Here is a 15,906-nt window from a genome sequence, read left to right as displayed (position 1 = left end):
GTTAATTATGATTTTGTTCAACATATTCCCCTCTCAGATTTACACACTGCAATGGTCCTTCAGTTTTTCTAAGCCCTGGCCTTTCACAATACCCTTAAAGCTAGGAACTTTTGAGCACCTCTTTATATATGTGTCTCCCAGTTTTTCATTTTTCTTTTTCATTTTTTTTTTCTTCTCAGAGGAGCAAAACCATCACGTTATTCTCCATATGCTTCATACTCTCAATCAAAGCTGGCAATGATTATGGCTACCTACGAGTTGGCTCGCAGGCTAAAAGCAGCCAAATGCTTTCGTGTTACTGTGAATGCTCTTCATCCAGGGGTTGTCGATACTAATTTGCATTCAAATGCTGTGTTTCCAGTGCCATTAATTCGCTACTTAATTAGTCGCTTTTATTTGGTAAGTAAATTATTTGTTTTAATGTTAGGCTAATATTAGTTACATTTGTTTATTTTTAACCTCTGCACTTGTGCAATAAGTATAGTCAATTGCTTAATCTTACATGGCAAGTCAATTGCATCAAGTCCAATGCTCAGCTGGTACTTATTTTATTAACCCGAAAATGATGAAAGGCAAAATCACCTTTGGCTGAATTTGAACTCAGAACGTAACGACAGATGAAATGCTGCTAAGTATTTTGCCTGGCATGCTAACACTTCTACTGGCTCGCCATCATAGATTTATCTAATAATGAATGACCAATACTCCAAGCCATTTCCCAGAATGTCTCCTATATCTGACAGTTCAGTAAATAATTAGAAATGCAACAAAATATCTTTAGCTGATTTGGATTCAAGACTCATCAGTTGGTCATTTAATATCTTATTCACCTGGTTATTTTGTTTCTGCAACATTGTCATACAACCACGTATCCAAAAATTCATTTAATCAGATAATACTCTGCTAAGTAAACTGGTTGCATTTTCTTTCAATTACCACCATAGTAACTTTGTTTCAAAGGGTTAAAACAAGAAGCTTGTATCATACAACCAAAGGCAGCCTCAGACAGTTTGGTATCAAAAGAAGATTTAAATAAAAAGGTACTAGATCAACTGAAAGTATTCATGAGTAAATAACAAAAAAAAAAGCTGATGGCATAAATTCATCTAATAGTTAACCACATTAGTTTAACTAATTATAGGGTGTGATTCTGTCCATGTATTTAAGTATTAATTTATATAGCTCAGATTTAATGAGAATTGCAGCTGAGGTAATAGGGGGTCTGAGGAATATTAAATAGTGTTTTGAGAGTATATTTACTAAAGTCAGTGCTACTCTGTTTCCATAGCCAAAATATTTAACTCAAGCTGCTTGGCATCATCATCATCATCATTATCATCGTTTAACGTCCGCTTTCCATGCTAGCATGGGTTGGACGATTTTGACTGAGGGCTGGCGATCCAGATGGCTGCACCAGGCTCCAATCTTGATCTGGCAGAGTTTCTACAGCTGGATGCCCTTCCTAACGCCAACCACTCTGAGTGTGTAGTGGGTGCTTTTTACGTGCCACTGGCACGGGGGCTAGTCAGGCGGCACTGGCAATGACCTCGCTCGAATCTTTTTACACGTGCCACCAGAACAGGTGCCAGTGAAGCGACGTTAGTAATGATCACGCTCAAATGGTGCCCTTTTATGTGCCACGGGTACGGAAGCCAGTTGGCTGCTCTGGCAACGATCACACTCGGATGGTGATAAATAAATATTATAACACCGGGAATCAGAAGCATTTTAAAAGTATTTCATTAGCTTACTGAGTTTGTTTTAGCCAGTTATCATTGGATCTATATTCTGATTCTGAATAGGGACTACATATGATAGTTGATGTGAGAACAATCTTTTGACATCAAATTTAATACCTATGGCTATGAACCAATGTGATGCCCCCACATGCTAAAAGTAGCAGCTAAATTTTCTTCAAATTTCTCCTTACTGCCTTAAATACTTAAAGGATGCTTTAGATAATTATAATCTTAAAAAACAAGATTGCCACTTAGAGCCAATTTGAGTTTAAATATCAACAACACTCAAAACTAGGTTAATGTTTTACTCACATAATAAGATCTTTTTACTGTAATTTTTCTATCTATTATTATTTTTCAGACACCTGAACAAGGTGCAGATACAGTTTTACATGTGGCCTTATCTCCAGACCTTGAGAAGCAAAGTGGTGGTTACTATGAAAATTGTGAAAGAGCTACATCCAGTAAACTGTCAAATTCTATGCAGCTTCAACAAGCAATATGGCACACTACCTGTTCAGTTTTGGGTATTGATCCACAGTAAGTCTGAACAAACACTTTGTTAAATGTTAGTTGTGTGTGTGAGTTACTGCTGTTATTTTTCCACTTTTGCAAGAAGGAAGAAGGAGTTTTTAATACATTAAAATGAAACCTAAATGTTAAAGGCTGTAAAATAATTGTATCTTTGTTTTGATATTTAACATTTTCTCATCACACTTGCAGTTTGACCAAAGCAAAAAACATTGCTTTTAATATTTCCTTCCTAATCTTTAATATTTCCTTCCTATTCTGACAAGGTGAAAAAGATACCTAACTGAAGTAGCTTAGAGGCAATAAACAAGTATTACAGTCAAACATGAGCTACTAACGAAGCTACAAGACTCATTCTTTGACTATATGTCAACAGTAATAATAGTAATTGAAAATCTCACTGATCCTTGCTTTCTATTGCATGGCCATCATATAAAACAATATGGAGAAAATAAACCTTTACTGAATGATAATGCTTGAAATGAAAGACTACACAATGATTGATAGATTCAGTTGCTACCAGCTAGTTTTGCAGATTGAGGCCTTTATATTATATGATAGATGTTTCAAAGGAAGATAGATTTAGATTTTAGACCAAGTTCAATGAAAATTTTTGGTAGATATTGGTTGAAAATCCAGAATGTCAGTCACTAAGTGTCAGTGTATTTATTTGACTCTTAGTATAAGAGCATTTGTAATGAGATGTTTGTAGTTGAGAGAAAGGAGCAACATTGTACAGATGACATAAAGTAGAGAGACATGTATTAATGTAGAGGAGTCCTTCAAGATTAAAGTTTTCCATTAAATTTCTTGCTTGAAATAATAATCTTTTTTACTAGAGGCACAAGGCCAGAAATTTCAGGGGAGAGGACTAGTCACATCAACCCCAGTGCTTGGCTAGTACTTATTTTATCAACCATGAAAGGATGAAAAACAAAATCAACCCCAGCAGAATTTAAACTCAGAATGTAAAGACAGACAAAATACTGATAAACGTTTCGCCCAGCATGCTAATGATTCTGCCATAATAATACTTTAGTTTTGACATCATTAAACTTTAATGATATGAAAGGAAGATCTTTTTTTATATCAAAGGAAGGTTTTTTTTTTATGAAACAAGCGGTTACATAGCTTATATGCTGACATTAGCAGTAGAAAGTACAGTGTTATCAAAATATGCAGAGTTGCATAAGTAAAATATTGAAGTGTTTAAGATCAACAGAGGATTGACAGCAAAGTGAAAGAGGGTTGAGGAGAGAAAATAGCAGCATTCAAATCTTGCTGAGGCCAGTGGCTAAACTTTGCCATTTATCCTTCCTGGGTTGATAAAATAAAGTAGCAATCAAGTACTTGAGTCAATTCTAATAAAGCACTGTAGACGTGAATGGAACTATAACAGAACATCCTTTGGTGATACTTCAAGTGAATGGTAGCTGGTAAAAGGGGAGTGTAACGTCAACACATGCCTAAACACTACTGTAGCTAATCCAGGGTAAAGAGATTATAAGAATATGTTATAAAATAGCATTAGACTGTAGTATGTTGTTGTGTGAATAATATCAAAACAAAATGAGTAATAATTTTTCTGGTAAGATTATCCCAGATTTAATCAACACAGGCTTTCTAAATAGAAATGTCGTTATATCAAGTACTTCAGAACTAATCTATTTCATAATTATCTTTAGAGTACTTTGTTTTTTTTTTTCTCTTCTTTTATTTACATTTTTTTCTTAATCCTCTCAAATATGGTGGATGGCTTTAAGACCTTCGGCTGATCTAATGAGCTACACTATTTAATAAGAAATAAGAATTTTCCGTAGATTATTATTTGCAATTGTGTGTCATGCAATGTTTAAACAAACAAATTAAAGTAAAATAATTGCAAACAATCTAGAAAAATCGTAGCAATGATAATATCTATATGATGATTTCTTGCATTAATTGAAGACCATGAATTTGGGGAGAAAGAGTCAATTGATTAAATCAATCCCACATTTAACTGGTTCTTGTTTTAACTGATCCCTAAAATCAGCTGTGGTGGGATTTTAAACTCAGAACATAAAGAAATGCAGCTAAATATCACAAGATGCTTTGTCTGACTGTTATGCCATTAACTGTCTTGTAATATCAATGTAACAATCCTTTCTACTGGAAGCACAAGACCCAATTTTATTTTGACCCCAGCATTCAACTGGTACTTATTCCATTGACCCCCAAAAGGATGAAAGACAAGGTTGGCCTTAGTGGGACACAATATCAGTGTGATAATATGTATTGGAATTGTAATGAACAAAATCAAGAAAAAAGATAACACATGATGGATAAATATTAACAAATATTATATTAGTTTAATGTTTAAAAGAAAGAATGTAACAGATATGTTCTTGTGGAGTGCAGGTTGTGCTACTTGTGCCATTATCTAATATTTTTATGATGCTTAGAGGGTGGTTGAGGAGAGTCTGTAGAGAACCAGAAAATGTCTTTAATTATTTTACTACATATAGGTGCAGGAGTGGCTGTATGGTAAGTAGCTTGCTTACCAACCACATGGTTCCGGGTTCAGTCCCACTGCGTGGCACCTTAGGCAAGTGTCTTCTTCTATAACCTCGGGCCAACCAAAGCCTTGTGAGTGGATTTGGTAGACGGAAACTGAAAGAAGCCTGTCGTATATATGTATATATATATATATATATGTATGTGTGTGTTTGTCCCCCTAGCATTGCTTGTCAACCGATGCTGGTGTGTTTATATCCCCGTCACTTAGCGGTTCGGCAAAAGAGACCGATAGAATAAGTACTGGGCTTACAAAAGAATAAGTCCCAGGGTCGAGTTGCTCGACTAAAGGCGGTGCTCCAGCATGGCCACAGTCAAATGACTGAAACAAGTAAAAGAAAAAGAAAAAAAATATATCTTTACTTTGCAAGTTTAAATCCTGCTGAAAGTAACCTTACCTTTTACCTTTTTAAGGTCAGTATAAGTACCAGCCATGCACTGAAGCTGATTCAGTTGACTATACCCTGCCTCTGTAATTGGTGACCTTGTGCCAGTCTTTTGTAAAACTTGTAATGGTCAAGTACCTTTCTCATATATTCTGAGAGTCAGATATGGTTTATATAAATTGTTCAAGATATGGGCAGATTGGATCCTATGAAAGCAGTTTGTCCACCATTACAATCTGTTGTCTTTATATTTGTTTTCCAGTGCTAGCATGCATTAGACAATTATATTATTGAGACATTGTTTTACAGCTGGATGCTCTTCCTGTTGCTAACCCTTACCTGTTTTCCAAGAAAGCGGCCTTTTATTTCACACATCTTTGGAAACACAAATCTAGTGGATGATTTGTTGACAAGAAAGCATGCAATTTCCAGAGATGCACAAATGTAAACAAACACAGTTGCACACACACACACACATACATGTGTGTGTGTGTGTGGTTGTCTATTCCTTATGCAGAGTCAGACTACCTTGTGCACTTACACCTTAAATGGTTGACTTTGCCTTTCATCCTTTTGGAGTCAATAAATTAAGTACCAGTGAAACACTGGGGTTTAACAAGTCCTCTCTCCTCAAATTTCAGGCCCTGTGCTTTTAGTAGAAAGGATTATTATTATATTATTATTATTATATTTTGTTTCAGTTGTACACCTGTGAGTATATATATGTATGTGTGCACAGATTTGTGTTATATCATTGTCATCATCAATATTCTTTATCTATCCACTGCTTTTCTATGCTGGCATGGGTTAGACAAGATTTGTTGGTTGTGGATTTGTACAGCTAGATGCTCTTCCAAACACTGACTTTTGCTTGTTTTTAACTAAGGTACTTTATTTCATGACCTTTCATGAAGTGCCAGAATTTTTGCTTGTGAGGGACATAAACATTATCACTGTCAGCAGAATGGTGGCATTATAAAGACCTACACAAGAACACGCACAGACACACACAAATGTGTGTGTGTGTGAAACTGCTTGGAAGCCCTCTGTCTATATATATTTATACATATATATTATATATATATATACGTGCCAGTGGCATGTAGAAAGCACCATCTGATCGTGGCCGTTGCCAGCCTCGCCTGGCACCTGTGCCGGTGGGACATAAAAAGCACCATCCGATCATGGCCGTTTGCCAGCCTCGTCTGGCACCTGTGCTGGTGGCACGTAAAAGCACCCACTACACTCATGGAGTGGTTGGCGTTAGGAAGGGCATCCAGCCGTAGAAACATTGCCAGATCAGACTGGGCCTGATGCAGCCTTCTGGCTTCCCAGAGCCCAGTTGAACCGTCCAACCCATGCCAGCATGGAAAGCAGATGCTAAATGATGATGATGATGATGTATATATATATATATATGGACAACATGCTTCCATACAGTTTCTATCCAGCTAATTTTTATTCATGAGGCATTGGTCAACCCTAAGCCATATTAGATGACACCTGCCTAAGGTGCCATATAGTGGAATTAAACATGACACTATGTGGTTACAAAGCAGACTTCTTAACCCAACAGCAATACCTGTACATGCAGGTGCATATGTGTGTGCATGTCTGTATGCATGTTTGTGTGTGTGTGTGTGTGTGCACGCATGCATGCATATGTATTGTAAAGTAGAATACTTGTAAATAAAATAACTTGAGTGTTTCAGGTTTAATCCTTTAAAAATCCATCCAAATTCTTCAACTTCCATACAGGCAGACAGAGCTACATAGATCTTTTACTGAATGACCTTCGGCAGCAGGAAAAGGTACCACCACCAGCAAATAACACAGGAAGTCAAATTTCTTTTAGTTTTCATCATTTCATTACTTTTTGGTAACTACATTCACACAGCTCAACACTTAGTATTGCAATCAGGAAAGAAACATGTAAATGCTTCCAAAACCTTTAAGGACTTTTAAGGATTGGTGCTTTGCTCCAGTTTCAAAGCAGGAAACAAACCAAAGGTTACTCTCCCCTGTGGATAGAACACTATAGTCCTTGCAGATGTTCACATGCTTATTACCAATAAGTTGGTAAGCAGAAGTATAGCATAAAGAACTGTGCCCAGAAACAACAAAATGACTCAAGTCGATTTGAACTCACAACCTATGAGCAGGTACATCATTGTGTTATCCGTTCATCTATACCACCAGCTCTTTTTTGTCATGAATGCCTAAGTAACAGTGCTGCTGCGGAACTATTACTATAGAAATGAAAATCTTGGTTCAGGATTATGTACACAGCTAAATTAAAGTGAATGTAAGAGCTACATTATTATGTTACCAAAGATTATCCTACTCTTGCTGTAGTTTTGATATACTTTTTGCTGATCTCACAGAAACAAATTTTCATGTTTTTTTTATTTGCCTCAAAGACAATCAATACGCTTGATATACCTCATGATGTTTCTTTTTACAGCCAGAGCTTAATTTTCATAAACACCTGATAAGTTATGTTTTCTAATCTACCTGACCTTGAGATGTACAGAGCATTAAATACACTCTACATCACACCTCAACACTTGCTCAAGTTATTTATCCTTTAGATGCACAACTGACGCTGAATATACCTTAATCATACCTCATTTGTCACATCAGCTATCTGCCTTTTTTCCATCTACAACTGACAACAGATATAGTCTGTTTCACATCATTGGCTACCTGAACTACCTGCCCTCATGTTGCACGACTGACAATACATATACATAATGTAACACTTCAGTGGTCATCTGCTCTATCTGTCCTTTTGATGCACAACTGACTGTAAATATACTTCATGGCATACAGTGATTACTCACCATATGATGTACAGCTGAAATTAGATGTCACACTTCAGTAGTCACTTTCTGGGATTCCCTGTCATCCTCCACATTGAAACTTGATGTCCTTGTAACGGACATCTACATAATGCATTTTTGGCAGGGATATTAACTCTTGACACACCTGCACTTGTTTTTAAAGACTGCATATTTAGTTTGCACTTTCTGAAATTCTCCCTACTCAATGCTTTATCATCTTTAAGACAGAGTTTTGTAGAGTACACAATGCATTGTTGCCTATTTTTTATTTACACATATCTATGACAACATGGCACAATCTACCAGCCACTTTTACAAAATCATCTTTACGTATGTATTTCAGTGATCTTCCAACAAGCCGAAGTCATGATATGAGTGGTAACAATGCTGGTATGCCATTTTCCTGGCATGATGATTACATGAACAGTCCATACCAGTTTAACAGTAGCCCTTCGCTTAGTAATGAAATGGGGATTTCTTGCATCACTGGGCCCCAAAACACTATTACAACGTTTGGTATGATTAGCAAAAGTGAACCAGTACCTGACCACTTTGTTGTTGATTTTGATCGAGATGGTAGCCCAACTCCATTGCATGTACCAAAACCTGAAATTACTCCTAATAGAACAGCAATACAGATTACCGAAGATCCCAAAACTCTGCAAATGGAAATTTCTTCAAAAGCAACACAAAAATCGAAACCCACTATTACAGGTCCAATGTCTGCTAGTGATATTCCTTTACCTGACCTAAAATTACCATCTTCTTGTGATGAAGTGGTTGACATGAATGTAATTAACAAAATTAGCAACGAAGATTCAATTCCTGACATATTTGTATCACATTATGATATAAAAAATAATCTCGAAAATATACCCGAAGAAGAAAATGAGAATGACTGCAAAAACTTCATGAGTACACCTACTATTGGACCACAATGCCCTGTTCCAGTTGGCCCAAAAGATGACATTTCAGAACATGCCCCTCAATTACGTGCTGTGATGTGTGGCAATGATATCATTTATGTAGCAAACTCTATAGAAGACGTCGAAGCTGGTTTAGCAAAGAGCAGTTCCGAGTCTACTCCAACCTTTGTCAAGACTTCATCAAATGCTAGTGGTTCATTTATTTCAATAGTAGAAGGACCTAATAAAAATGAATTAATGCCAAATTATTTAAATGATAGACTAAGTTCAGTATCTGCAAATTCTTCATGTGTTTCTATTCCACACATTACTCTAAATGAAAGTATGTTAGCAAGTCTAAACTATGAATCAGATAGTTTAAGTGAATTAGATAACAGTGAAGGTCAGCAATATATAAATACAAGTTCAGGTTTCATCACCATTGATGAAACAGCTCAAAACAACTTTCTGACAAAGAAATCAAAGAGTGCTGGAAACTCCCCACATCTTGAGCTTAATGAAACAACAGCCATTGTCAAAGACTTTGCTAAAAGTGCCCCGGATTTAAGCAGTCAATTTACAAAAGAGGAGAAATTCAAACTAAATGAACTGGAAAGTGAAGTGGAGGCTGATAGGGAAAACCATATCAAGTCTGAACATTTGCAAACAAGTGTTTTACCTAATATGTTAGAAAAGAATAACATGAGAGAAAAAATTCTCAGTGACGATGATAATGAGTATGATCCAAGTAGCAGTGCTGAAGATTCTACAGACTCTGAAGACTTTGAAAATATAAAATTTCCCTTAAAATATTCTGCTCGAAGTAAATATAATCAGTCACCTTCTATAAGTGATGATGATGATGATATATTTATTTCTGTTCCAAGGGAAAGAGGACGTTCTATGGTTAGACGTTGCTCTCAGGTTTCTCCAAGTGTTTTGGATGATGTAGATGCAGATGCAGATATTTCATTAAGTTCTGTGACTCTAAAGGATATTACAATAAAGCTTCCTGAAAAACAAAGCAGTGTATCTCCAGATCTTTCTCCTCATTCCCTCTGTAAATATCAAGATGATCAGATTCTAAAATTTGTTAATGATGTAATCACTGAATCAATAAAATTATCTGCAGAAGACAGTGAGTTACAAAACATTTTGGAAGGAATTACAAAAGAGAGTCCTCATGATATTGAGAAAATATTTACTGAATCAAAACAGATGTCTTCTAAAGACTGTGAATTGCCAAGTACTTTGGTTGAAAACCTTGGAGAAGAATGTATCCCTTTAATTGTCAGAGATTCAACAGAAACATCTTCGAAAGAAAGTGATGATTCTGATAGTTCAAATGAAGTTTTTAAAGAATATAACGTTACCATTGTTAGTGACTCAGAACAGATGTCTTCCATAGGTAGTGAAGTGTCAGAAAAACCAACTAAAAATCTCCAAGAATGTTCTATCGATGTTGATGAAGAAACAAAAGTATTTAAGGTAGAAACGTTAACATATAACTCTGAGTCTGAATTTGAAACTGTCACCATGCAACATGACAGTATTGCACCTGCTGTCAAAGATGAAGACAATAGAATAGAGAATGTATTTGTAGACTCAATTAGCAGTGAAATCAGAACATTTCTTGCAGAAAAGGGTTCAGAAACTACCAAAAATATTCCTGACAATCAAAAAGACAGTAGAATGAATCCTGCTTTCTCTCAAAAGGGATGGGACAGATTACCATATAATGCTACTGAAGCAGAAATGAATGCCTTCAGAGAATATGCTGCCTTTACTGATACTCTTAAGCGAACCGGGAGAATAACACCAATTCCCCATCAACTAGATACTGTTATGGAAGAGGCAGTCACTGAAGATACAAACTCTATGTTTAAAACAAATCAAGAAGCGCTACATAACATAGAATCCCCTAGAAAACCAAGACGGAATTCCCAAGAGATTGAATCCAATATAATTAAAGATTGTGCACTTTTTGCTGATGCTTTTCTGACAGATCACAGCTATTTGTTACATCAACCAACAGAGGACTTGAACAAACCAAAAGAATCTCCTGTTAGAAAAATTACCAAACAATTTGAAGAAAAAATTAATTTATCTGGCCGACAGTCTCCACTCTGTCCTCAAAACAGTCCTGAATCTTCATCCCGAGCTTCTTCTCCTCACCCACAATTTTTTTTTCCATCAAATTCAATGACAGAATCTTCATTTGAGGAAGAGGAAGAAGAAATACGAGCAAATCGAGTTATCTTTTCTCCATTAAGCTCCCCAGTTAAGAGAATTGATGAAGATGTTGACAGCATGGGATTTCTCTTTCTGATTCCACAGAATAAGTATACTAAAGCTAAAATAGTTAGCGTTTCTGGCAATATTGACTCTAATCTTGAAACTGTTAAAGGTGTGCCAATTGATGACAATATATATTGTGCTTCTTCAGAATATCCTTCATCACCACATGGAGATTGCAAGAATGAAGCAGCTAAGGAGAATGTAACAACTACAGATATGGAAAACGTACATGATACACAGTCAGAAATCTCTACTAATGAAAATGATGGAAAGGATATTTCTGTAAAGGAACAAAGTACATTTACTGAAAGTGACCTTAACCAAGAATTGCCATCAAATATTCAAGATGAATCAATTACAGAAAGTGAAACTTCTAAGGATACAATCCAAACACATCAACCTTTAGTAACCAATGAAGTTGTCCAGAATATTACTGAATCAGATCAGTCACCACTGACAGAAACTGAAAGCTGTGAGCCACTCAGTGCAGATAGTAATATCTCTGAATCAAACCAGATTGCAACTGAAGATAACTTAACTAACCAAAGCAATTGTTCTGAAGGACATAACTCAAGTGGAAAAGACTGTTGTGATGATAATCTGTCCCAAACAGACCAACATTTTACTCTGGGAGAAAATTTTGAAAATTTTGATAATGACAGCAATCCACAAAGTGATAGATCTAGTGATACATTGGTTGACATGCCTCTAGGAAATGAAAGCTGTTATGAAAACCAGCCAATGACTTGTGAGACCCCAAAACAGGTAGAATCTGAAATATCAGCAAGCATATGCCAAGATGAACAAACATCACCCACTAACAATGCTGAAACTGGTGCTAATATAGAATATACAGACAATAGTGAAATAAGTTCAGCATCTTACTATTCACCAACTAAATCCAGTTCTGGTAGTGAAGATTGTTGGTTTGATAGTAAATCTTTATCCTTAGATTTTGAACTTAATAAAGATGATACAGGTTATGCTAAAATGTTAGCTTCATATTATGCAGTTTCCAAAGAGGAATGCCAAGATGGATCGCAGGATGACACAGCTGGCAATACAATAGCAACTGCAGGAAATACAGGCTTAGAAGAATGTAATGAAGGCAGTACAGATACACCTCAGTCTACTATTGCTGATGTGACAGAAAAGGACACATAATGTTGCATAAAAGAAAGTCTCTTCAGCTTGCAATGTCACTTTAAGGATCTGTGTCAATACATCCAGCGGATGATGATGTTAAATAATTCTTGGTTTAGACCATATAATTGTACATTTACTGACATCTTTTGCCAAGCTAGTCTGTGGATATGAATTAGTAACCATTAGATGTTTCATCTGCAATTGTAGTGACTGTGACTAATAACACTCATATGGTTTTCTGAAAGAATAAACCATTAATAAAAACAACTGTAATAATATAATTTTTTACATAGGCAAGACATTAGAAAAATAATTGAAAGTCAAGATATTCTAAGGCCAATAACAACATAAGTGGAAGTAGTTTCAAATGATGGATTTGATTCACCAAAGACAAAGTACCATCCTACAGTACTAGCTACACTAAATCTTACTACTAGATCCAAAATATATCTCTGTAGTTAATTACTATCAAATTGGTAAAAAAGCCTTCATTCACAGTGTTGGGTTCTATTACATATGTCACCATCATTTTCCAGTAGCATAATTCCAGATGACTTCAAATTAATTAGAAATCACCATGTTCTTATTTCTTTTGATATTTCTGACTTGTTTTGGCAATTAATTAACCAAACTCTGTTGATAAGTGATCATGCTCTAAACATGTAAGCACTATACTTTGGGTATCACTAATTACATATATTTCATGTATATATAAGTGTTGGTCACAATGTTGACATATTCTTTATTAGCAAACATATCACAATATGGGATACAGATAGAAATTATGAACAAAACAAGGTGCTGAAAGTGATGTCCTTTAGCATCAATTCAGGCCTGGACTCATTTTATTTCTATTGGTTCTTCATTTGAAATGGACCCTATATAAGAAGTTATTGCTTTTTCAAGTCATTAGGCATGTATTAACACTTGCAGTCTACAGAATACTTTGCTGCTCATCATAAATAAAAGATAAGTGGATTAAGATCCTGGGAGTGAAAGTGGGGTATGCTGCAAGTCTTTTGAAATAATGCAGTCCCCAAAGATTTCAATTCAAAGAGTGAGTGGTAGCACCATCTTATCAAAACCATGAGTAATTGACTTCTTCTCAAGTCATGTATCCTGTGAAGTTGAGAAGAATCTAAAAATAATAGCACTCATTGCTTATTGCCTCTGTAAAGAAAATAGGATCACCAATGCAACCCTTGAAAATTGCAACCCAGACTCCAACTTTCAGATCATGTGGAAGTATTTTATAAAATCTGCAAGGATTACTGGATAACCACAACCCTGTATTTTGTGAATTAACATAACCCAAGAAATGGTGACATACATCATCCTTTAAAGAAGGCAACATCCAAAACACTAACAGTTTCCTCTTCAACAAGTCAGTTTTAGCCATCTGCAATAAAACATCGGCTCTCTGTGATCAGTTGCTTTCAGTTGTTATACTGTCATTATCTTATATAGGAAAAGTTTTACTCTGTTCTGATGGCCTTATGAGCAGTGGTAAGTCCAATATCTTGCTGCTGCGCTAACTTTGGTTAATAATTTTGATGGACTATGCAGCATACAGGCAGAAATATCCAATCATATGTCTTCAGTAAACTTCAATGGTCTTCCATAATATTCTGTGTCTTTCAATGGACCTGTTTCACAGAATTTATCAGTAAATAGTATTCACAAACAGAATCATCATTTTGAACTGTTATATCTGGAAATTTATCAACAATTGTTGTAGCACTAAATGTGTAGCAACACTTTTTCAAAACTTATTCAGTATGATAAGACATCCCTTAATTATCAAAAACCATACTTTTGTCACCTCAGAATCTGACATATAAATAAACTTTGATTATAAAAATGCACAGTGCCTTTCTGAACATCCACAGCATGTGATAGTGTGTATGTGTGTGTGAGTGTGTGTGTGTATTGTATTTTTTTTTTAAATTATAATAGTGCCAAATCTGTATTAAAGGAAAAACAATAAATTATTCATACAATTATTTTGTAATGTAATATGTTTTAATATTAATTCATTATTTGTTATTAGTTTTTTATTTATTTATTTATTTTTCAACTTCCTACAACTTGGATTATTGAATAAATAATTTATCAGAAATTCAAAGAGCATGATTTTCTTCACTTTTTAAAAAAATAATTGTTGTAGTTATTCAATTATTGTTTCGAAATTTTAAAGGACTTATGTAAACTACATATGCATTTGCAAAGTTATAGTTTTTCACATATGATTTTGATTTTTCCAGTTTCAGCTAATGAGCTGTGGCCATGCTGGGGCACTGCCATTTGGTTTGCTACACGATTTTACCTCACGGATGCTTTTTAGCAAACGCCATCTGATGCATGAGAGAGTTCGATGCAGCTGCCCTCATCTGCACCTCCTGCCGTGAAGTTGGTTCATCCGGGACACCTGACAGGAAGAGGTCCAGTCCTACTTTAAAGACATCCGCATCTACACCATGCAGGTCCCTCAGGTTCTTTGGGAGGATATTGAAGAGCTGTGGGCCTCTGAAGCCCAGGCTATCACAATATCTTGTCCTACATCTTGATGGCAAATTTGGAGTCCTTGGTACTACGCAGTGGCGCCCGGTTCTGGCATTTGTGTGACTCTCGATGCCAAAGTTTGGGACAAGTCCTTCCAGGATCTTCCAGATATATATTATGGCATATCTTTCTCGCCTACGCTCCAGGGAATAGAGCTTTAATCTCTTGAGTCTTTCCCAGTATATTTACATATAATTGAATACACAAATAAAGGCATAAAGTATTCAATTTCTGTAGGAGAGTTTAATTCATTTATTTGAAGCTGAGACCTCATTCTGTTTTTTCTCTTAGTTTCCAGTTGCTACGTTTCTCAAGGCAGCAACTGATCAGTGTCAGAGTGAAACTTCAGCATTGAAAAATGAAATCTTTAATGAGTGTCTGTGGTCGTGAACAGCAACAAAAGGACTCTGATGAGCCTGGTTGACTGATTGACTAATCAAACAATCAATTAATTAATTGACTAAATGGTTAACTAATTGACTAATAATAAAAGGGAATGACCCTCAAGATTCAACAAAATCCGTTTCAACACACAATTTCACATCAAGAACCTTGCAAACCAATACAAAACAAAATAATTAGCTTTTGGTTTTCTAAAAATTCTACTTAATTTTGGATTGTTTTAACCCTTTAGTATTCAGTTTACTCTATCAAACATAATTCTTATATATTTACATTATTTCGAATTACTTAGACATTGTCTTGTAGCTTCGAGATTTCAATGACTTTTTACTTTAGAAATGACATTGTAGGGTAGGTGTAAGAAGCCAGATCTGGTTAGTATAAACATAAAACTGAGAGAATATTTTGGCCTGATACAGCCGATTGAAATGCTGCGGGTAAATTTAGCATTTACTAAAAGATTCGTTTATGTTTTGCTTCTAGTTATAATTTACCATTACCAATTGCCTCTGTTGTCTCAATTTCAATGTCAGTTAATTGA

At 35.5% G+C, this 15,906-nt stretch overlaps 1 protein-coding gene across 1 annotated transcript in view; it reads left to right on the top strand.

Moving 5' to 3' along the window:
* The window catches only part of LOC115214136, a 45,557-nt gene extending 31,166 nt beyond the window's left edge, over positions 1-14,391 (top strand). The window contains exons 6-8 of the mRNA XM_036504977.1: positions 180-399; positions 2,101-2,279; positions 8,396-14,391. Of these exons, the coding sequence (XP_036360870.1) occupies positions 180-399; positions 2,101-2,279; positions 8,396-12,419 (4,423 nt within the window). The 3' untranslated portion in view covers positions 12,420-14,391. The remainder of the gene's footprint in view (positions 1-179; positions 400-2,100; positions 2,280-8,395) is intronic.
* Positions 14,392-15,906: the final 1,515 nt, after the last annotated feature.

Source organism: Octopus sinensis, linkage group LG7, assembly GCF_006345805.1.
Source record: "Octopus sinensis linkage group LG7, ASM634580v1, whole genome shotgun sequence".
Lineage (NCBI taxonomy): Eukaryota > Metazoa > Mollusca > Cephalopoda > Octopoda > Octopodidae > Octopus > Octopus sinensis.
Note: the sequence above shows the minus strand (reverse complement) of the source record. Positions and strands in the feature narration are given on the sequence as shown.